At 41.6% G+C, this 24364-nt stretch overlaps 1 protein-coding gene across 1 annotated transcript in view; it reads right to left on the bottom strand.

Annotated features, from left to right (window-relative positions):
- SAMSN1 (SAM domain, SH3 domain and nuclear localization signals 1) overlaps window positions 1-23688 on the bottom strand; it is a 53525-nt gene extending 29837 nt beyond the window's left edge. The window contains exon 1 of the mRNA XM_063126755.1: window positions 23525-23688. Within this exon, the coding sequence (XP_062982825.1) occupies window positions 23525-23581 (57 nt within the window). The 5' untranslated portion in view covers window positions 23582-23688. The remainder of the gene's footprint in view (window positions 1-23524) is intronic.
- Between the last annotated feature and the right edge of the window lie 676 nt (window positions 23689-24364).

Genomic DNA, 24364 nt, shown 5'->3' with positions numbered 1-24364 from the left:
ACTAGTTTCTGCTAGTGCAATGGCATTTGCACTAGTGGAATGACACAGTTGGATATTGCCCTTAATCATTCCTTTATTCATTTATTATAGGGTTTATAAACAAATTTAAACACGTAAAACAAAACATTACAATAAAAACAATTACATCAATAAAACAGTGCTTGTCTAAAAAGACGTCTTCATCAAATGCCCCTGCCCCCAAAGTGATGTAGGTGAATCCCTGATCTCAGTTGGAACGGATGGAACAGACATATTAAAGCCCCTACTCCTGGTGGTTTCTAAGCAGATCTCCAGCCCATGTGGGACCACGAGAAGTCCCTCTTCACAAGACATCAACGATCAGGCAAAATGATAAGGGAGAAGGTGTGTCCTCAAGTATCCTAGTCCAATTTGTTCAGGGCTTTATAGGCTACTACCAAAACCTTAAACATGGACCAGGAGCAAATGAGCAACCAGCACAGAGCCTTCAGGAAAGGTGTTACATGCCGATATGCAGTGGCATCTGACAACAGCAAGGAAGCCACATTCTGCTCAAGCTGAAGCTTCCAGACGAGCCTTAAGGGCAGTCCCACTTAGAAAATAGTAATCCAGTCTTGAGGTGATGACACTTGCACCACAGTGGCCAAGTTGTCCCTGTCCAGGAGTGGTTGTAGCTGGCATACCAGACAAAGCCGGGAAAAGGCACTCCAAACCACTGAGGTCACTTGGAGCTTCAGTTACAACCATGGACCTAGGAGTACCCCCAGGCTACAAAAGTCCTACTCCATCTAGAACAGGTAACAATCCTATTTCCCAGATATGGGAACCACTCACCCACAAGGTCTCTAACTTATCAGGATTCAAGCTCAGTTTATTGGCCCTTTTCTAGTCTATTACCGAGTCCAGAGACCAGTCAAGGACTTGCATAACCACACCTGATGCAGATATTACCGGGAGTCAGAGCTGTGTGTCATCACCATACTGATGCACTTTGCTCCAAAAACCCTAATGACCACTCTAGTGGCTTCATATTAACGTTAAACAACACTACGTGCAAGAAAGTACCCTGTTGAACCCCACAGCTCAAGAATCAAGGGGCCAAAGAAGAGCCATTCAATTTTACTTTTTGAAACTGACCCTGCAGGTAGGACTGGAATCTCTGAAATACATTGCCTCCAGCACCCAACCCAAGGAGCTGGTCCAAGAGGATACCATGATTGACAGTACCAAAGCCGATGACAGACTGAGTAGAATCAACATGTTCATACTCCCCTTGTCTCTGCCCCTCTCTCTCTCTCTCTCTCTCGGTTATACATCAGAGCAACCAAGGCCAATTTAGTCCCATAACAAGGCCTGAAACCCAACTGAAATGGGTCTAGATAATGGGTATTCTCCGAGAGTGTCTGCAACTGCCCACCATAACTCTCTTGAGCACCTTATCCGAAAAGGGGGTATTAGCAATTGGGCAACATTTATCCAAAACCATAGGGTTCAGAGTGGATTTCCAAAGGAGTGGTCTCACCACTGCTTCCTTAGGAGCAGTAGGCATCACCCCCTCACATAAAGATACATTTACCACATGCTGGGCTCACCCAGTCTCCTGTCATAGCTAGCCCCCACCACTAGCTTTTATTAGCCACAAATGGCAAAGGGCATGTGGCTGGGCACATCTCAGCCAGCACTTTGTCCACTTCATCAGGCTGCAGTAACTGAACTGATCCCACAAGATCATGCTCAGAGTACGTCTAGTGAAACCAATGGGACTTACGTTATTTATGGCTATTGGCTAACTTGTCTCATTGAATTCAATGGGTCTACTTTAACCATGACTGCATCTGGATCCAAACCGACATTTCCTGATTTCACACAATTTCTTTAAATGTGTGTAAGCATTTAACATACCTGATTTGCGTTCTGTAAATAACAACCAGGTGGGAGTGTGGGAGAGGGGGGAGGAAATCGGGATCAGGGCCATGGCAAAGGGGCAGGATGGCTTTACACCTTTTCCGCCATGTCCCAGTCTCAATTAAAATCACCTCAAACTGCTATTAGCCCATGAAAGAATTTCTATCGGCAGAGGTTCAGTGGGCACTCCTCTTTGTGCACCATGGTCCCAATCCTGATCCCTGTTAAATTCACTGCCATTTAACATCACGTCTGGTTAGGACCTCATTTAGATGTATTCCAGCAGAGTATTTTTGTTGTTGTTGGCATTATACGCATTACAAAAGCTAATGGCTGCAGATGAAACCCTCTTGATAACGAGGCATGTATGAGAAATGCATTTGTTTGTTTTTTATCAGGTTTTAGCCAGTTCGCCTATCCCAGACCGACACTGACTCTAACACAATCTGCGCCTTTCCAAGCTTCCAATATGATTTGTGGGGGTGGGGGGAACCCCAAAATGTGTTTGATGGCATGCGTACATTTGAGAAACGTGCATAAAAACGTGCACTTTTTAAAAATGCACCCAAACACACCTTAATCAATGGGAGAAGAATGCTTACAATTCAAAGATACCACAATCAATGTGTACATTTGAAAAATATGCACAAAAACACTCAAACGTTTTTTACATGAAAAGGGAAAAAAAGAAGCTCACAATTTGATGCAGACACAAGACAGAACGAGCTTCAAGATGGAATTTGAAGAACTTTAACAAGCTCACGTTTTGCTTGTACGACCATCCCTATTAATAACATCGTATCTCTCGTTGCAAAACAACATTTTCAAGGTCAAGGCCTCCTTAGTGTCCAATGACTTTCCATTGGTCTTAGCGCATGTTTTTCAGGACCAAATGTAATTACTTACTATAGACTCATATTGACATAATTGGAAAATACAGGAGAGACTCCCGAATTGCCAGAAACTAGGAACCATTCTAACCATTACAGGGTGTGAGGTGGTAGCATGTTTGTGAACTATACCGTTACAGGAGACAAGTGAGGTGAGTGCAGTGTGTTGCGTGTGTCTATATGACTGCTGCCCCAAATAAAAAGCGCCCTGCATATCGCACATTAGTACATTAAGTTACATTAAACCTTTCATTCTGATAAGTTGTGGTACTATATATGCAGTGAGCTTTTTATGTAGGGAATTGTTAAAAAATGTGACTCCCAACTCCTGCAGACGGACGTTGTGAGTCCAGAACTTTACCGCCTCTTGTCACATTGCAAACACACAAGGCAATAAACGAAACCCAGCTGTGGTTCTTGGACAGCCTGGGAGCTTCAGGCCCCCCAAGTTCAAGAAAGTGCAATAGAAATGAAGATCCCCCCTCCTCCCCCCTCGTTGTCATGCCCATGTGCTGGTCTTGGCATATCCTGGGGGTGGAGAACTCAGGCAGTGCATTCTGGGATGGAAGGGAGCAGCTCCTTCCCTCTTTATTGTTTACTACAACTTATTAGATTGTAAGCCTATGCGGCAGGGTCTTGCTATTTACTGTGTTATCTGTACAGCACCATGTACATTGATGGTGCTATATAAATAAATAATAATAATAATAATAATTTTATTGAAAGCTTTTCTATATTAAGTCAATGAGCAATATCCTGACAAGGGGCAGCTCGATCCTGCGATATAACACAGTACCCCAAGGATTATGGGGTCTTTCAGGAAGGATTAATGCCTTTTGCTGACTTTTCCTTCCTGCTGAACATGCCCCGTTGCATTGTGGGAAGAGGGAACCAAGGGAAGGACAGACCGAGGAATGCTGCAGTATGGAACGATCCTGGTTAATTGGGGAGCAAGCCGTGATACAAGTTGAATAGCCTGAGCTTTTCTGTAGCATTCAGGATGCTTGCTATGTGATGAAGTGCCGATCAGATAGTGAGCCACTGGAGAGCAGAGGGGAAAGAATGCTTAGCGCTGCTGTTCTCATAAACAGCCAGAGCTCAGGGAAATCAGTTATTCCTTCAGAGCCTCACAACAATCTTATATCCTATCTAAACTGAGGCCTAGGGCTGTTTTGTCATGTACCTTAGTGTTGCTCCATACTTATTAAACATTAATAAGGATTGCAGGATGGTTTCCACCCTTCTAGATAATGGGCTGGTTGCACAGGAGAGCATTAAGCAGGGCTTCTTCAGCAATTCTCAGTCCTAACTCCCCCCCCCCATTAAGTAATCAATACAGCTGCCACCTTTTAAAATGCATTCAACCCCATGACAACAGTATAGAAAAACACACTGAAGAGAGCCAGAGGCCCACAGGGCCGGCGGGTGGGAACGTGACTCTTGCTTCCTTCTGCTTGTGTGTGTCAGCCACCACATTAGCTCCGGTGGGTTTCTGCTTGGGGAAGCCATTGGTGTAACATGCCAGCCTTCTTTCCAGTTTTAGGGGAGCTTTTAAAGCAAATGCAAGTCTCTTGGAAGAGAATGGGCCATTGATTTTGACACTGGGATTCAGAATCCCATAAAATTAAGTGATTCCTTTTGGCAGAATGGCTACATTAAGCAAATTAACCTCCCTGAACATAAAATGTTGCTCGCACTCATTAGGAAGGAGCAGGAATGCAGAGGGCCAAAACTTTTTTGTTTGATCCTGGGAATCTTTCTGATTAGAGGAGTCCCTGGGGCAAGAGAGGCTCTCCTTTAGTTATATCTTGGTCAATTCATTTTGCTCATGAATTTGGCAATGCGTATAGAAGCAGCCATTTGGCTTTTAGGACAATTTTTGTTGCGTTCCTCCCTTCCCTCTCTATTCATACATTTAGCCCCATTTGTGTGGATCAATTACTGTACAATCCTATGCATGTTTAGAGAGGAAAACAATCCTTACAACTCCCAGCATTCCCCAGTCAGCATGGCTGGCTGGGGCATGCTGAAAGTAGTAGGATTGTTTTTCCAGTCTAAACATGCATAGAATTGCACCCTTAAATATTATTTATGTATTTATTTAATTACATTTATATACCGCCCCACAGCCAAAGCTCTCTGGGCAGTTCACAAAAGCTAAAACCAGTAAACATTAAAAATATACAAAATTTAAAAACCATCAGAGACATAAAATCAACAGTCTAAAAACAGCAGCATCCATTTAAAACAACAATTCTGGGGTCCATTAAAAAACAAACTTCGCGTTCAATGCCTTTAAATGCCTGGAAGACAAGGAAAGTCTTGACCTGGTGCCTGAAAGATAACAATGTTGGCGCCAGGCGACCCTCATTGGAGAGATCATTCCACAGTCGGGGGGGCCACCACCGAAAAGGCCCTCTCCCTTGTTGCCATCCTCCTAGCTTCCCTCGGCACTCAGAGGAGGACCTTAGATGTTGAGCGCAGTGTACGGGTAGGTTCATGTCGGGAGAAGCGTTCCATCAGGTATTGCGGTCCCAAACCATGTAGGGCTTTATAGGTTAAAACCAGCACCTTGAATTGGGCTCGGAAACGTATAGGCAGCCAATGCAAGTGGGCCAGAATCAGTGTTATACGCTCAGACCTCCCTGCACCAGCTATCAATCTGGCCGCCGCATTTTGCACAAGCTGCAGCTTCCGAACCGTCTTCAAAGGCTGCCCCATGTAGAGGGCATTGCAGTAATCTAATTTGGAGGTTACCAGAGTATGGACAACTGAAGCTAGGTTATCCCTGTCCAGATAGGGGTGTAGCTGGGCCACCAACTGGAGTTGGTAGAAAGCACTCCGTGCCACCGAGGCCACCTGAGCCTCAAGAGACAGAGATGGTTCTAAGAGAACCCCCAAGCTACGAACCTGCTCCTGCAGGGGAAATGCAGCCCCATCCAGAACTGGTGCAGTGTGGTTTTCTACCTTGCTTTGGCTGTATCAAACATCACAAAGGAAGTGATGAGATACAATCCATAATTGGGAGGCGGCACTCAGATGGCGCCAGCCCTAAGGTGGCCACTTACATTGCCCCCAAAGAGGAACTGCATCACCAAAAAAGAGAGTTAAAGAGTACAGTGATGCAGATTTGCATGTACATATTTATATGTAGAGGTGCAAATTTCAGTATAATTTAAATGGAAATACAATCTCACCATAGTGGAGAAGCCTGAGCAGGTGGCCTCTGTGTCTGCTCTGTCTGCTGTCCAGGTCTTAAGTGTTGATGGGCCACTTTAAGGCCCCTCCTCTCCCTCCTTATGGTTCTTTGACTTTAAACCAGACCTTGGACAGGGCAGCCCATCAAACAGAGGACACCTTCAAATAGAGGGCTGTCCTCAGCCAGATCTCCAAACTAGAGGTCTGTAAACTAAGACACCTGGCCACCTTAAGGCCCCATCATTACAGAACTTCAAGGAGACTCTAAACACTTATTTATTTACTTTCTCCTATAAATGAGTCAGGGCTTTATTGGTGCCATGGTATATATGCTGTTACCTAGTTTTTATTGTTCATTTTGATATTATTATTGTTTTATCATTGTTTTATTATGCTTTGTAGTTTTAGATTTTGTATGTCACCTTGGGAGGTTTTACCCTAAAAGGTGGTGTCTAAATCGTTTAAATAAATAAATTTATTTTGCATCTCACCCCCAACCCAGATTTTGCATCTCACCCCCAACCCAACCCATCTGAAGTTGGATTTCAAGCCTTCTGGAATTTACCCTGATCTGAAATGGATTCAATACTGCCTCAGTCCCTCCTATAGTGTTTTCTTGTGACCTGTCCTGTCATGACTCCCCAGATTTCACATCACTCAGTCCCAGTCAAGGCAGCCCTGGAATGCTCTCTGTCATCCCTCCTTGATCTAGAAAGTTGCATGAAGTTGAGGATGGTGGGGGGAAACTTGAGGGAATGCTGTGGCAGGGACCGTGAGTTCTAAGTGCTGACCCAGAACCATCTCACAGTCCCATATTATCAGCGCAGTGTAGAAACCAACATTCACCTCATCTGGAGCTGCAAGGCTCTCTACACACATCAACACATGTCTTGCTCTTATTTGTATAGATATTCTTCCGTCTACCCCTTCGTTTTCATCAGATCCTTTTGAGAACAGGGATTGTCAGCATGGAGAATTGAAAATTGAAAATGTGCTACTAGTTTAGGTGCTGACATCAATTATGTTATCATTAATTGTATGTTCAATCCCTGTCTAAACATCACGGATTGGATCCAGATTTAGGCACATGCAACTGGAAGCGGATTTCCTTCAATGCAATGGCCACTCCAGCCCCCTGAAAATGTTGCACAGAGGGTCAGGGAACCATGTTCAACGAGGTGAGCTGCGCTAGGGGGGATCACCAAAAATTGGGTGGAGACACCTTCTGTGAGAGGAGCCCTTATATCAGCTCCTGGATACCACTCTGAATCTCCATTTTTCTTTTGGGGGCCCCTGTAGTACACTGAGCTTCTAAGACAGCTATCCAGAATAATTCCTGCATCACATTCCTGCGTAGTAATAATAATCAGTACCTAATATTGGGGTGAGACAGTGAGACCCAAGACAGCCGTAAGTGATATCTTGCACTTATTAGTTAGGTTATGCTAACTAAAGAATTATCTGGCTAACTCATTAACATGTAGTAAGGGAGACAGCCTTACTATGCCAAGTTTTTTATTTTTCTAGAAGCTCAATTTAAATTAATGGGGGTTGTAGGAGATCAGTGCTCATTAGATTGCACCATTGGTAAATATTAATTGCAGGAAATATGAGCTCTCTGCTGTCTTTGTGAGGGGTGTTGTGTACCACTGAAACAAAGGACAAAGCAGCTGGGAATCTTGTGCTGGCCTTCTGAACGGGGTGAGATTCATCCACCTAGTTTTATATCATTGGTTTTTATTTGTCCCAAGTGCAAAATCTTTTTTTTTAATATGGCCATAAACTGTTTCATCACCATAAGTGCTCCTTTGGAAGTAAGTTAGTGCCTTAGGATAACTGTTGTAAGACTTTAGTGAATGTTTCACATCTCAAATCATTATGCAGCTCTTCCACGTTTCTTTTCCTTCTGTATGCTTTAATTTTCTCTTTTGCAAAACTATTTTCTGGCTGCACTGCACCAGACCTTCCTTTCAAATAACAGTTGTACATAACACACACAATACAACAGATTGGAGACACAGACCTGTCTGACCAGAGAAAGAGACATGGTTCACATGATCACTGTGGTTATTTAAGCCATGGTGAGTTACAGCACCTACCGGTGCCAGGCTGCCAATTCATGAGTTCTTGTAGCGTCTGAACCCACCGAAGGTGGCTTGTTGGGGTGCTTAATAATCCAACAACCCTACAGAAGGCCACAGGCTCTGGGTGCTTTGTTAACAAGCCCAACAAGTCACCCTTGCCAGGTTCGGATGTCATGACAACCCACACCCAGTGACAGTAATTAGGGAAATGAGCCAGTATATGACTGGCATACACGGAGGTGGTTAAGAAGCCACCATGGCTTATTAACCACCCTCCTATCATGCAAACTGGGCCAATGTATACATCCTCCTAGGCAAAGGATTCAACACACATCTACAGGTCACTTTCCAAACGACATTTTACCTATTTACCCAGCAGTAGGAGGCAAAATATGGATACTTCTATATAACAGGGATTATATCAGGAGAGGGTAACTTCTGGCCTGTGGGCTTAATCCAGCCTGTGAAGTGGCCCAATGTATCCTGTGAAGGGTTGAGTACCCTCTGTGGGTCCTTCCCCCTGTCCTCCTCAAACTAGTCCCCCTCCGCATGCCCTGCCCCTTGGACAAGAGGATTCCTCATATTATTTCTGATTGGAGATAACAAAAGGATTTCCTATTACATCACTCACTGTCCCAATCAGAGGGTGAGTGGGGCCAGTGAGAATCCTGTTGTTAAATAGGGATTCCCCCATATCCCTAGGTTGAGGTTTGCAGGAGCTTGTCCTGCAAGCCCCATCTGAGTGTCAGGATCAGGCCTGTTCTCCCCATTGTGTGGGGGAGGGTGTTCAGGGGTCAATCAGAGGAAGGAGGAGGAGGAGGAGGAGGAAATTTACCAGCCAAGACAGGAACCGGGGGAGGAGATCCTCCAAGACTGATTTTAATTTTAAAAAAAATGTTTTTAATTTTACTGCAGGTTTAATTCTATTTTAACTTTTGTAAATTTATATTTATATGCTTTAATTGTACATGTTTTAATCTTGCAAACCGCCTTGAGTCCCAGTACTGGGAAAAAGGCGGGATATAATAATAATAATAATAATAATAATAATAATAATAATAATAATAATAATAATAATACCCTACGAAACAGACATCGATATTGTTACAAACTGGTACGTCTGCATCTTCAACCTTGCAAAGTAAGACAGGTTGCAAGACAGACAGTTGAATATATTCTTCAGAAGTAGTGCCACCAGCACTCACATGCATTTAGCCTGACGAAGATTTAAGGCCTACATAGGCAAGGGTATAAAGTCACAGTTAGAGGCCTGGGTTTTTTCTGTTGGGTGGGGGTATCCCTGAGAGAAGCTGTTTTGTTTCTCTGGTTAAGATTCATTCCCTGGTTATGTTTCATTTCTCCGAGTGCCTACTCCGAGGGAAGCTCGGAGGATGGCAACAAGGGAGAGGGCCTTCTCAGTGGTTGCCCCCGACTGTGGAATGATCTTCCCGATAAGGCTCGCCTGGCGCCAACGTTGTTATCTTTTCGGCGCCAGGTCAAGACCTTTCTCTTCTCCCAGGCATTTTAACAGCATTTTAACAGCATTTAATAACGTTAAGTTTGTTTTAATGGACCCCAGAATTGTTGTTTTAAATGAATACTGTTGTTGTTTTTATACTGTTTTTATGTTTTTTAAATTTTTTGTATACTTTTAATGTCTACTATTTTTAATTGTTGTAAACCGCCCAGAGAGCTTCGGCTGGGAGGCGGTATATAAATGTAATAAAATAAATAAAATAAATAAAATATTAAGTTTAATTTCTTCAAAGTTAAGGAACAGTACTTTCTGTTTTGGGGGAAGAGGATATAAGAGAGAGAGAGAGAGAGAGAGAGAGGAGAGCAGGAAAAGATCAGAGCATGAGGAAGGAGCAGAATAAAGCAACCTAAAGAAGTCTAGGTGCAGCTTAAGATAAAATAACTTGTTTTTTTGTAACTTTTATTTCCTTTTAATGACTTTGTACCACTCAGCTTTATTGACTAAATACCTTTTAGTGTGTGTGTAATTTGCTTGTTTTAATATATTAGTAAACTGTTGTGTTAAACCTCAAGTGTCTTGTGTACCAATCACCCCACATCTACAGCCTAAACCCCATGTTACTGGAAAGGGGAAAATAAAAAGGAGGAAGGTGGGAATTTAGAAAGTGGCAAGAGATCCTTAAAAAGATGCTCAGGGGGTCCAGGACATAGAAGGAACCTTGACAAAAACATATGGGATGGATATATATATATATATATATATATATATAGGCTTTCCTTTTTCAGAGCTTTCTTTAATCTCCCTAAGAGTCAAGCAGTCCAGAACTTGGGGTGAAGTCAACCCTTGGACTAGGCAAGGGAATCAAATCAGCTCCAGTTTCCAATTTAATATATTTATTAAAGAACCAGGGCCGGATCTACATTACCGTTTTAAAGCACTTTTAAACATTTTTGACAACTGTGGAGTGCGTCCCGGGCCCCAACAGTTGTCAAAACTGTTATAAAGCGCCTTAAAGCACTTTAAAGAAGTAGTGTAGATCCTGCCCAGCTGAGAGATATTCAGAAATAGTCAGCTGCTTTTGGAAAATAAAATGAAGAATCAAACTTGCTTACTAGCACTCATCAAGATCCTAAGAGTACTTGACTAAAGTTGCTCACAGGTGAGTGAGGGATGAGGCCTATCTGAGCTCTGTGCCTGACTTGGTCTTATCTTGGCTCATACTCTGGGACATGAACCCTCAGTCCCAGCATTTAGATAATATGCCTGACCTCACTCATTTCAGTTGGATTTTCACTGTGAATACCAGCTTCAAGACTTTTTAATAGAACCTGGAGGTAGTACTTGCATTAAGCAGGGGGTTGGACTCGATGGCCTTGTAGGCCCCTTCCAACTCTGCTATTCTATGATTCTACTACTTCAGACTGCAAGTGGGGGAATGCAAGTTTTGTATGTTCCCCCATGTAAGAAGCTACCTGCCAGTTAAAAAAAGAAAAAGAAAAGTCACCTAAACATAGGTGCTTCCAGATGAGGCTTTTATCACACTGCCTCATTCATAGAATTTTACAGGTTGGAGAATGCTGATAGTTGTAAGACTTTTTTCTGCCTAAACATGCATAGGATGTTAAGACACAGAACAGAGGTTTCTAATTTTCCCTAGAAGCACCACCGATGCTGATAACTTTTAGATATAATATGGATACTTTTATTCATACGCCCTATCTCTGTTAGCCAATTCAGAAGCCACCCCAAATTTAATATTCCACGAACAAACTTTGTTCTAGCTGATTTTAGAATTCAATATTGTTCATTTTGAGTAGATTTACATTGCTGCCTCTCTCTCTCTCTCTCTCTCTCTCTCTCTCTCTCTCTCTCTCTCTCTCTCTCTCTCTCTCTCTCTGTGTGTGTGTGTGTGTGTATTCTGCTTTAAGCTCTAATTTGTGCAAAAATCCACCAAAATGGCTCAGGAGACAATGTGTACTGGACCCTTATGCACTATCAAGTTCTATGTAGCTCTCATTAAAAGGCCTTTGGGGGGGAGCACCATCAATGGGAGTCACTGGTTGTCTAGTCTGAATCCATTGATCACTGTTTCCATTAAATTAATGATAAAACTTCCTGTTGCCTTCAGTGGAAGTGTGATCAAACTCTTTAGTTCATTGTTATCGATGTTACCACCACCTTGTGATGAATCATAACGTCAAACAATTTTATGGTTATGGGAATTAGAGTAAATATGTTCTAGGAGATAAGGTTTGTATTAAATAAAGGTCCTAACCTGTCCTTGTTATATCTAACTTTCTCCTTAAGCCTGTTTAGTTGCTGGAGATTAACAAAAGTTTCAACCTTCTCTGTTATGTTTTACTGTATCCAGGCAGCAATGCCCTTGACCATAAGCAATGACCAGCAGTACACTAATTCTTAGGAAGATTTTTTTTTTAAGTGGGCAGAGGGGAGGGAGGATTTTTACTACTTTTAAATGAGTGTTTGATGCATCATTTTGGTTTACCTGATTAATGTGCACAGCAAACTCAGCCACGAGCATTGTAATGTTTCTGCAAGCTTCCCTAAAGCAAAGCTCAGCCATTAATTCAATGGCACATGTCAGCTCAGCAGAACAAGGTCACTCTTCTCCTTCAAGGGGAACCTTTTTAGAAATAATAAAACTGACAGAAAGTTCTTTTTTGCATGCTTTATATCACCTGAGGTTGAGTGCTGCAGTGAATATAGCAGGGCTTATAAACAACCCCATGCCCAAACAGCGCCAAACTCACCAGATATTTGGAACCTACACTTTGAAGAAGAAGAAGAGGAAGAAGAAGAAGGGGAGGAGGAGGAGGAGGAGGAGGAGGAGGAGGAGAAGGAGAAGAAGGAGAAGGAGAAGAAGAAGAAGAAGAAGAAGAAGAAGAAGAAGAAGAAGAAGAAGAAGAAGAAGAAGAAGACAGTGACAGTTTTAGGCCGAGCAAACCTGTCATATGTAATCCTAAATGAGTAAAGAATGAGTAAAAACGAGTAAATCTTTTCTTAGGATCTTTGGAAGAGAAAGTTTGTAAGCCCTTACGAGCACAAATGCTGATGTTGCAGCTCACTCCTAACAGGGCAGCAGAGTGAAGGACTTTGTGTAGTTGATCCACACAGGTTGCAACCTTTGAGTACAAAATGGGGAAAAATATTTCAAATGTTACTGGATCGCCCTATCTCCAATTCACTTATATCACAGATTGTAAATCTCCAAAGGGACTTTTAAAATGTAAAGTAAATAGAAGGTTGATTGAGTCACTGATCATTCTTATTGCACTGAAGTTTACAAATAACTGGGGACAGTTGAGTGGCTGTCTGACAGATGGTCAAAATGGAAGGCTATTTCTTCAGATACCCAGAAGGAACAGCAAAAGATACGCAAAGACCTAATGCTGAAACCTGTTCCATGTAGAGACAGCACTAGGTCTAAATGCATTTGATGGGAGACTAGAACCCTGTCTAGATCTACACTACGGCTTTATAGCAGTATTGTAGTGCACTGATCACTGTTGGGGCACATTACACATTCCATAAACTTCTTTCATAGTATTGTTTCCTGCTTTTTATTCCACTTTATCCAAAATACTGCAATAAATGTCACTGTGTGTCCTACGAGATAATAAATGCACAGGAGGGATATTGCATTACCATGATGGGATCATAATGATTTGAAACAAGATGCAGATCTGGCCCATGTTAAAGCTGAACTTAACTCCCCATCCACCCCAAGATGTTAAAATTGCAGCAGTGCTGAGTTTTGGTGAGTTGCCTGGTGCAGTGTGTATGAGTTTGGGAGAAAAATCGACAATGGAAAATAATCAAAGTAGATTCTGTCAGAATATCACAATCAAACTGTACACATTAAACTCTCTTGCATTTCTAACATATACACACAATTCTAGTTGGGTGCTTAATTCATCTGTAATAATGATTTTTTAAATGTGGTTAGTAGATTAGAACTCTGACATGGACTACCGGAAGATTTTTGTCACCATACCCCCCAAAACCCAAACACCTTTAACCACATCCTCTGTTTTTTCTCTTACTGTGAAACTGTTTTTAAAAGTCAGCGTTTTATGGACTTTATGCACTGATGTGTATGTGATACTATGGGCATGTTCAGACAACACACTAAGCCATGGTTAGGCTGCTAACCCTTTTGCAGGAAATGGTTAGTGAGCGTGTTTAAACCATGATTATGTAGGAACCATGGTTAGGAATGGTTCACATCATGCTAAGTCATGGTTCACATGACATGCTAAGCCATAATGTCTATCCCAAAATGCTTAACCTCCATGGCTTAGCATGTTGTCTGAACAGGGTCTATGTGAGACAGGAGCGTGACAAGCAACTTAGTCTTCTATTTGAAGGGCTGCCCAGTCCAAGTCCAGTTTCAAGATCTATAGGAAGGTACAACAGGGACTTTGAACTTGCCCATCAACACTTAGCACGTGGACAGCAGACTAAGCAGGCACAAAGATCACCTCTTCAGTCTTCCCCACTTTGATGAGGTCAATTGTACTGATATGTAAATTATAATAATGATTATACTACATAGAAATTAACAATGCAATTTTTATGGAAATCCTTTGTTCACTTTTGTGTGTGTGTGTGTGTGTGTGTGTGTGTGTGATGAATTTCCTCTTTTCTGGTGGTGCAGAAGCAGCCTAGAAGTATCATAATTATCTTTTACATTTTGATCACCTTTTAGGAATCTAACAACAAATTTGATTGCCCAATATATTGGCCAATATATATTATGGTTTTGAATCTCTACAGTCGCAGGGAGAAAACTGGGCCTAAACTTCCATAGCGAAATAGATGTCATTTCCCCAGCCCTAGGCAGGTCGCTGCATGAAGTGGGGACCTGCTGCTGCCCCTTCCACATGATATGCACACCTGCCTGCCTACTTAATTTTGGGGGCACACCTTGCCAGCATACCTCCCATCAAGGATTCCCATCTTCAGAAGCTGCATGGTACCTATGCAAGGTTAGCCAAAGTAACATGAAATTCCCAGATGTTCTGGGACTTCCCGCCATATTTTGGCCAATCTCGCAAGCGCTGCACAGCTTCTGAAGGTAGAAAACCCTAACAGGCAGCACACTGATGAGGTGGTTCCATGAACATACAGGCACCAACAAAAGAAAGGTCAGTTGGGTTGGCTGATTAAGCAAGTCAGGTGGGCAGGAGGCATGCAAGCAGTAGGGGAGGCATACAAGTGGGGCAGGCAGGTGAGCAAGGGAGCACATGGCTGCTTCTTGGTCCTGCTGACTGACTGCATGGCCATCCAGCAGTATCAAGAAGCAATAGGCCCTTTGGAGGGGGAGAGGTCCTGTATTCTGCCGCCTGGTGCTCCTGCCTCAGGTCGCTACATGGTAGGGCCGGCCCTGCCTTTCCCCATTAATTTAACATGAGTGCATCTTTAAAATTGCATAATATTATCACATCCTAAATAAACTTTAGGGTTTTGTTTTGTTTTTTTAAAAAATAAAATTATTAATGTTAGAATACATGAACATGGTTAAAGAAATATGTGTATTAATAACAAAATAAATGATTAGATAAAAAAAGTCTAAACAATTGAAAATATTAATGTGCTATGATTATTGAAGAACAAGCATAATAAATTCCAGTGGTATATTCTTCTATGCAGGCCTCACTGAAATACTGGGAGCTGCCAGGGATTTGTGCTTCAGCTTTCTTTGTAGAAATGCAAGAAAATAGTCAGCATGATTGGCTACAGAGACTTTGGATAATAGACCACACATACACGCACACGCACACAACTAACCAATGTTAGCTCTGACCCATTTTAATTTACAAGGCCTGCAGGAAACAGGAAAACCTTATCTATAATGTCACCCACAGTTCTTTTTATAACGGTGCATATAAAGGCTTGTTTCTACAGTGTTACACATGCAGGCTTTATCTGATAAGGCTTACAGGTATTTCCAACAAAAATCTTCATAGCCAGATGTTATCTGTTTGGGGCTGTTTTGCAGAAGTTGCAAATGCCTTGACAGTCTTCTTGGAAGATTCTGCTAAAGACCTTTCATGACAGACCTACGTGCCATCTTGCCTCTAAGCATAAATTTACACAGTTGGAAGCCAGAAGAATATAGTTTATCATCAGCTCATCATCTCTCATTATTGTTAGAATAAAATGCAAATGGGGAAAATATGACTGCCAAATACATTATAAAACCTAGTTACTATGATATTAAGACAGAGTAGCAGATTAATTATGGGCTCTGTTTTCTTGAAGAAATCTGAACATTTTTTAAAATGCCTGATCATCTGAAATGTCTTTGAAATAACGTTAAAAAGCTTAGCTTAACCCTAGTTAATATTCACTAACAGTATACCCCTTCTGTATTGGAGATCTTGGCCTTCAAAACCAAAAATTATGTTGAATGTTTGGCGCAGAGTGGTAAGTGGCAGTTACTGCAGCCGAAACTCTCCCCACGACCTGAGTTCGATCCCAGCGGAAGCTGGTTCTCAGGCAGCCGGCTTAGGTCGACTCAGCCGTCCATCCTTTTGAGGTCGGTAAAATGAGTATCCAGCTAGCTGGGGGGAAGGGAACCGCGACTGGGGAAGGCAATGGCAAACCACCCCGCTACAAAGTCTGCCAAGAAAACATCAGCGAAAGCAGGCATCCCTCTAGGAGTCAGCAATGACTCAAGTGCTTGCACGAGAGGTTCCTTTCGTTTTCCTTGGTATGACTATTATTATTATTATTATTATTATTAATCTACTCTTCTGGAATTCACTTTATTCACCACAATAAAGGGGAACAGCACTGGGAAATTATAAAGAATCTATCTGATCCATCAGCATAATTCCATCCCATGATTTTTCTAAAAAAACAAACCACTAGTTTGACACACATATTATGCCTTGTTCACACAAGTGTATATTCATAATAAAATGTGCAGTATCCAACTGTGTCATTCCGCTGCGTAAATGATGGTACACTGGCAGAAATTTGGTTCTGAACTATGTGCAATTGCAGAATCCAATTAAAGTTACATTTGTGCATGTATGGTTCTGCAAGCAGTTGCGAATTACTGTCGTGCAAACATAAGTGCAGGAATAATGCACAATCTCTTGCACAACGGGAAGATTCGGCGGAGCTCCACCAGCACTATTTGATTTTGTGGAATGACACCATTTGGATACTGCCCACTGCCTGCAACACGAAGCGATGATGTACATGTGTAAATGAATCATCACAGATAGAACTTCAGATGTTTTAATTAAGTCAGTTCATGCAGTGAGCTGGCCATCTTCATTTTAAATGTACAGAAATCGAGTGATGAACTCTTGCTCAAGGATTGGAACTTTTCCAGAAAAAAGAAAAAGAAAAAGAAAAAAAAGGAGGCAGGGGAAAGTTCTTGGAACAACCTGTATAGTTCTTGCCATAGAAGCCCTGTTTCTACAATGCCCTAGGAAGCAGCCAGGAGTCTTTGAGCACAGCGTCCTCGGAAACTCCAGGGATGCTCTAAGAGTAAGGCTTCTCTGATAGGAACGATAGAGCCTGTTCCTAGAGCATTTTTCCTTTTTTTCCCCCTGGAGGTCCAGGGGATTGGGGGGGGCAGGGGGGGGGCTGGCTGCAACCTGTCAGCTACACCTTTTGCAACCCTGCTGACCAATCCCTATTGTGATCTGCAAGGTGCTAGAGTCCAAGTTCCCAACAGACAACACAACAGGAGAGATGCATCAATACCAACTGTCTCTGCAGAGGCCACCAGTGAGGGAGGAAGCAGCAGCCAGGCACCTCTCCACCGTGCCTTGCTCCAGCTCAGAGCCCCCTCCCTCCTGCTACCAACTGTCTCTGCAGAGGCCACCAGTGAGGGAGGAAGTAGCAGCCAGGCACCTCTCCACCGTGCCTGGGTCCAGCTCCAGCTCAGAGCCCCCTCCCTTCTGCTGTCAACTGTAACTGCTGAACTTTCCAACTAAGATTGTAGTGCCTGAATTTGCTTTCCTTTCCCCCCTCCTCCTCCTCCTCCCTCCCAATCCCCTTTCCTTTTGTGTCATGTCTTTTAGATTGTAAGCCTGTGGGCAGGGACTGTCAAGAAATACTTTTGTAAGCCGCCGTGAGAGCCTTTTTTGGCTGAATGGCGGCATAAAAATTCTTAAATAAATAAATAAATAAATAAATAAATAATCTTCTTGTGTTGTTCCATACAGGATTGATAATCTGAGTCTGGTTTGCTGGGTTGCACATTGTGTGCAGGCAGGCCTATGCTAGGACCAGCATTTACTTGAAAGTAGACACTGTTGGTTTATTCCCCCTTTATATATGATTTAAATTTATACCCCACCTTTTCACACTGAGGTGCCCAAGGCAGCTAACAGAAATAAAACATAAAATTGCAGTAAAATACAATGGACAACAATTACCTGAATACACAAACCCGGAGATAAAAACAGCAAAAACAACAAAAAGCAATCATCAACCTGATGGAACGCCTCTCCCAACATGAATATACCCGGTCACTACGTTCAACATCTAAGATCCTCCTCCGGGTGCCTACTCCGAGAGAGGCTTGGAGTGTGGCAACGAGGGACAGGGCCTTTTCGGTGGTGGCCCCCAGACTATGAAATGATCAACCTGACGAAGCTCGCCTGGCACCAACGCTGCTATTTTTCCGGCGCCAGATTAAGACTTTCCTCTTGCCCAGGCATATGGCGGCACATCTTAATCACCCACATGTATAGTTTTTAAACGGTTTTTAATGCTTTATGTGTGTATGTTCTGTGTTTTAGAATTTTAAATTTTATATACTTGTTTTATCTTAATTTTAGAATTTCTGTAAACCGCCCAGAGAGCCCCGGCTATGGGAGCAGTATATAAGTGAAATCAATCAATCAATCAATCAATCAATCAATCAATCAACAGAAGACCATTATCAGCTTAGCCAAAAGCACAGAAATCAGATTCAACTTCGGAGTGTGCACAGGAGTGCCAGAATGGAATAATCAGTTCCCAGGACCAATGTCAAGATCTACACTCAAAGGAAGTGGAATTAAACATGTTTTCAACTCCATTTGATGTTGAACCTCTTGAGGCACCAGCAGTTTTGGCATGAGCTGATAGAACTACAAAGCAGCAATGAACTGCAGGCAAAGTTCAGAACAGCATGAAACTGCTGTGCATAGGTGCTGAGCAATTCCAAAAACCTGAGAGCACATGCATAGAAAATGATCTCCCTATTTGACACTGCCTACTGCGGCAAGCCGTTCTTCTCAAAGCTCTGCATTGCTAAGAGTCCACAGCATTTAAGACTCACTGAAATGAACTTGAGAAACAGCTGAGGGTAGCCACTTCTTCCATTCCACCAGCCATAACAAAGCTCACAACGGAAAACAAAGACCACAGACATCCCATTAATTGAGATAAATAGACTCTTACATATACATGTTTGTCTGAAATATATACCAGATATAGAAGTTCAGTGAGCAGACTATCATTTTTCCTCCTCACAAGTAACAGTATGGTGGCAACAATGATGAGTTACATTTCAGCTTTGGTCCCATCCAGTTTAGACCCTTTTAGTTTAGGTTGCTGCATCCACTGCTGTTCTGGCCACTTGCCTTCAGATATGCAGCCCCCAACCAGCTGTCCAACATAAAAAATGGCCCTCAACGTTACCAACATTGGCCACCCTGGTCACAGCCACTGAGAGGGATACATCTTCACCAAACACACCTCTGGGATTGGTGGGACGAAGAGGAAGGCCTCTCTCTCAAATCTCAGTACCCAGGCAGATTAATACTGGAGAAGGTGGTCTGTCAGATAACTTTAAATGATACAAATAGCCATTTTCCCATAAAAATAAACCCTGAAAGTTTCACTTGTCTTAAAAATATTTCCTCAGCAAAAATGTTTTTTATTTTCCTTTTTTAAAGCAATCATATGAATCTGCTTGTATATAGTACTTGTTTATCCGGTAATCCAAAACAAGTAAACACTACCAGTGGAAACATTCTTTTAAATGGGCTATGAAGTCCAGCCACATTCAAAGTCAGTTTGCCATTTTTGTGTGTATTGTAAAACAATATTGCTCCCCTAAAAAAGAAATGAGCATTTAGGTGGTGATGCTTTGCAGACTTATCTGGGACTAAGTAAGTCCTCAGTGAACATGGTGGGACTTACTTTTGAGTGAACATGCACGGGATTGTGCCACTGGAGCAGAGAAGAAGAGCCGGGGGGGGGGGGGGAGCAAAAGCATAAATAAAACAGTGTTCATCAAGGGGTGTACATGGCAGGGGCAAGGACAGGAAAATCAAAGGATATTAAAAGTAAAGTATATACTCTAAAATGAAAAGAACTGTAGATTTCTGTTTGATAGATATTGAAATGGCTAAACTTGTCTATTGGTAGCGTTTGTAAAATGCAAGCTTCATCAAAACCTGGCTAACAAGGAAGACACGCAAGTAACTCAATTGTGAAATTCTGAGAGTGTCTTTGTAACTATAGATGTGTGCATTTCCCAACCATATGGTAAGCTTGCTATTCTTGCTTACAGGAAACAAATTGCAAAATTCAGCATGACAAACGCACGGTATTAGTTGGGGTTTTTTCCACTCCTTGGATTAAATCCCTTCACTATCTTAATGTTCCCTCCTTTTGGCATTTATATGCATGCAAAGTCAGTATAAAATAGTCTGGAACTAATAGAATAGAATAGAATAGAATAGAATAGAATAGAATAGAATAGAATAGAATAGAAAAGACACACTTTATCCTGGCTTGCTGGCCTTACACTAGGCCAGCTAAGCTTTGTGTAAACAGGCCTCAAAAAGAAATGATATAATACACTAGGTGAAATAAAATTTCCTTCCCATCAAATGGCACTGCTTTAGATACTAAATAAGTAGAGACCTACAAACTTTGGTAGAGAAAATGGGGAGGACAAACACTAGAGTGTCAAACTCTGTGGAAACTGGAAGCAACATTTGCTCTGAATGGTGGCCACTGAAAGTTATCATAGTAGCTCTAAAAATGTGGAAACCAGCAATTTAGGGTGCAATCCTACACATGCTTAGAGAGAGAAAAGTCCTACAATTCCCAGCATGCCTCAGCCAGCCATGCTTGCTGGGGTAGGAGTTGTATGGCTTTATTCCTGTCTAAACATGCATAGGATTGTGCCTTAAATACATTCTGCCAGAAGTTAATTGTCCAAAATCAGATGTATGCATATATCATTCTTTACTATTAGAAGCAGATGGTTTCTAGCTTATTTTACACATGTTCTACAGGTACATTTGATTAGATTAAAATGCAATATTGAGATATAAGATCTGTGCTCTCTCTATATGTTCCATTATATTATTCTATGTCTTTTATGCTCAATCGATACATTCCTCCCACAGTAGCTGAGCCAAGTACAACCCTTATCAATATTGATACCAGTTATCAATCCATTCTTTTTATCCTCCTCACCACCAGCTTTTAAATCAATGAGAAGAGGATTGATTCATCCATCCTCTTAACGCAGAAAAATGTCCTTCTCTCCTTGCACCTTACCCCAGATATAAAAGCCCACTTAGCAGAAAATAGGAAGCAGCCAAGGTCCATCTAGCCCAGTGTGGGTCGACATTGACTGGCAGCGGCTCTCCAGGATTTCAGGCAGGAATTTTTCCTGGCCCTACCTGGACATGCTGGAGATTGAACCCGGGACCTTCCGCATGCAAAGCAGATGCTTTAGCACTGAGTAATGTCTATAGTTATTTATGACTCCCAAAACACCAACCTATTATTTATTATTCAATCCCATTACTATAAAATTCACGATTATATTTTAACACTAAAAATATTACTATGAAGCGAAAAATATCCAAAAAAGGAGAAAATGTGGAAAAAGCTGTGGGCATTCCTTCTGAATCCTAAAAAGTAATGGTTTTGCTCTGATACTCAAATTTATTCTTCCATAAAGAAAGAAGGAAGGGTGTAGGGGTTGGATAGAAAATGAGGGAGGGATGATAATGATGATGATGATGATGATGATGATGTTGATGATAAAACTCTTCTTTCTTTTTCTTTATTGTTTGAATCACATCCTAAACCTGGGGCATAAGCCAGCTTATATTTACTGTGTAAACCTATGCATATCTACTCAGACATAAGTGCCATTGAGTTCAATGGAGCTAACTCTCAAGTAAATGGGTTTAGAATTGCAGTCTTTTAAGTCCCAGGGCTCAGCTACACCAAGCAGGATATTCCACTATGAAAGCGGTATATAAAGGGCAGGAGCCACACTACTGCTTTATCGCTGTATTGAAGTGCACTGACAACTGTTGGGGCCCACTGAGACATACTATATACCACTTTCATACTGCTATATACTGCTTGGTGTGGCTCCTGCCTTTTATATACTGCTTTCATAGTGGAATATCCTGCTTGGTGTAGATGAACCCCCAGTTTTTTTAACTTTGGGATTAAAATCAATGGACAAAATCCTGGCACAAATTGTGTCACTGGCTTATGTAATTTTTATACATTCAATATTTTCTATATATCTATATATATTTTAAAAAAGCAAACCATAAAATAAAAATAAAATTAAGAACTTCACAAAAATCACTTTTGAAAGATAAAGGGTGTGATGCCAACAGGCAGACAGAAATTACCAGCAAAGGAGTTTCACAACATCAACTACTAGTGACTTCTAATTAAATATATTCACAATCCACAAATTTCAAACTTTAAAACAGCATACAGTATTATTCTTGACAAAAATAGTCTCCTTCCTCCACTTTTAGGGCTATATCCAATGATTGTCTTGATAAAGAGTAGACCCAGTAAAATGAAGTCCAACATTAGATAAACACTTAACTAATCATTTCTTTTAAATAGAAACACAGAATTGCTGCAGTTGTGGAATCATTGTGGTTTTCCTGTATAAACCATGGCTAATTCACGTCAAGTTTTGCAACATGTCAATCTACTAACACTGCAATCCTATGCAATCTACTCAGAAGAAAATCCCACTGAATTCAGTGAGGATTATTCCTAGATATCTTGGCATTGAATTTGCAGCCTAAGTTTCCTAACACTGCCATATACCTGAGTATACAACGATTGGAGAAAATAAGTCTTTTTTTGTTGTTGTCAGAATTGGTACTAAGAAATTATTTTTAATTGCTGTTTTTCCCCATCCAGGGATGTAGTTTTGCAATAAAAGAAAAAGGGTTATTAACAGGACAGTTATAAAACTGCTACTTTCATATTTTAATCTGTAAGTGCCCTGGGAAAAAAAAGAGCTCTATATAGAAACAGGCTTCTATTCAAGGTACACACCTTTTTTGTACAGAGAATGAATGCCATGTACACTTACCAAGACTGGGAACCATAAGGCAGTATCCAATGATATTCCTAATTAAATTATGCCCTTTCATTTCAATGGATCTACTCTGTGTAGGAGTGCCATACCTGTAACTCTGATCGGAGGGAAGGCATTGACAGTGGTGTCAATCTGATTGGTAGATAAGCTCATAAGTATCCATCTGAATTGGGACCTTAGTAGATTACTTGATCTGCCCATTACTTCAGACAGCATGTTGGAAACATTTTGTGGACACTTCCACTTGCTTAAGTCGTGGGGCTGAGGTGTGTATTTTCAGGCAGTAATGTACACCGAAGGTGCCCCAGCTGAAAGAAGTTTGGAGGATGACAACAGTTCTTTTAATCAGTTGCATTTTATTGTTTTAACTATTTGTAATCCACCCAGGTAACATTTGTTACTGGGTGGATTAAAAACTGCAATAAATGATAAAATAAATACACTCAGTGTTTTTGTCATCTCATGTTTATGTGAGGAGTTCTTTACATGAAAGTACCCCCACAGAGAACCTCCGAAATGAGCTGAGAACATCAAACCTATAATTTTAGTACTACACAATTTAAGAGCTACAGTATTAGCTTCTCCATCTAAAAGTTTTTTTAAAAATGCTAAGTTCTCTTACCTTTGGTTTTTGATGTTTCTCCTTATCTGACACATTGGAGGGTTTTCTCTTCAACATCTTAATATTCAGAGTTATTCAAAATATCGTTACAAACAAAGGCAGTGTTGCTTGATTTTTCCCTCTCTGCAAAATGTAGCTCATATAATTCTTATCTGCTAAATGAAACTTCCTTATTCTGCTGAGGATATGATATCACTCAGCTCTCTGCTAGGTCTCACTGAAATACTCAAGAGAGAGGAAGGAACACAAAAAGAGAAGAGGAAAGAGAGAGAACAGGCAACAAAACACAGCACTACTCCTTCGCTCTACTCCTTCAAATGCTCCCCTACATTCATTTTAGGGCAGCACTTAGAGAATCAATGCTTGGTCCACTATGCCTGTAGAGTCACCATTGTCTGCAGGGGTAACAGCTAACTACCCCCAAACCCCTGACATCTGTTCTATACTTTTATCATCATTGTATAGCATCCCAAACAGCATCAACATAGGACCTGCCTTATTATCGTCCTTTTCCAGCTTCTGTCACATTCTTGTAGCTGCTAGCACATCCAAAAAATCAATCTAGAGAGCAATTGGAGAGGTAGTTAGAGAGCAATCAGAGCCCTCTGTCTCTCCTATGCCCTGCTGGAAAGAGCCAGGCAATATAGCAAGAGGACAGAGCCAATTCTGACTCCTGTCTCACTTTTGGCTAGATGGGCCTCTGAGCCCATCTTGATGAATTGCCTTATTTTGGACAGGGAAGGCAATGAAGAGGCCATAGGAACCTATGGATCCTGGCCTTTCCTGCTCTTCTTGTCCACCAGAATGCCCCTTTCATGACCTCTACAAGGTCGTTCGAGG

The sequence above is a fragment of the Elgaria multicarinata genome, chromosome 5 (genome assembly GCF_023053635.1).
Source record: "Elgaria multicarinata webbii isolate HBS135686 ecotype San Diego chromosome 5, rElgMul1.1.pri, whole genome shotgun sequence".
In the NCBI taxonomy this organism is placed as follows: Eukaryota; Metazoa; Chordata; class Lepidosauria; order Squamata; family Anguidae; genus Elgaria; species Elgaria multicarinata.
The sequence above is the reverse complement of the archived record's forward strand: the minus strand, read 5'-3'. Positions and strand labels throughout refer to the sequence as shown.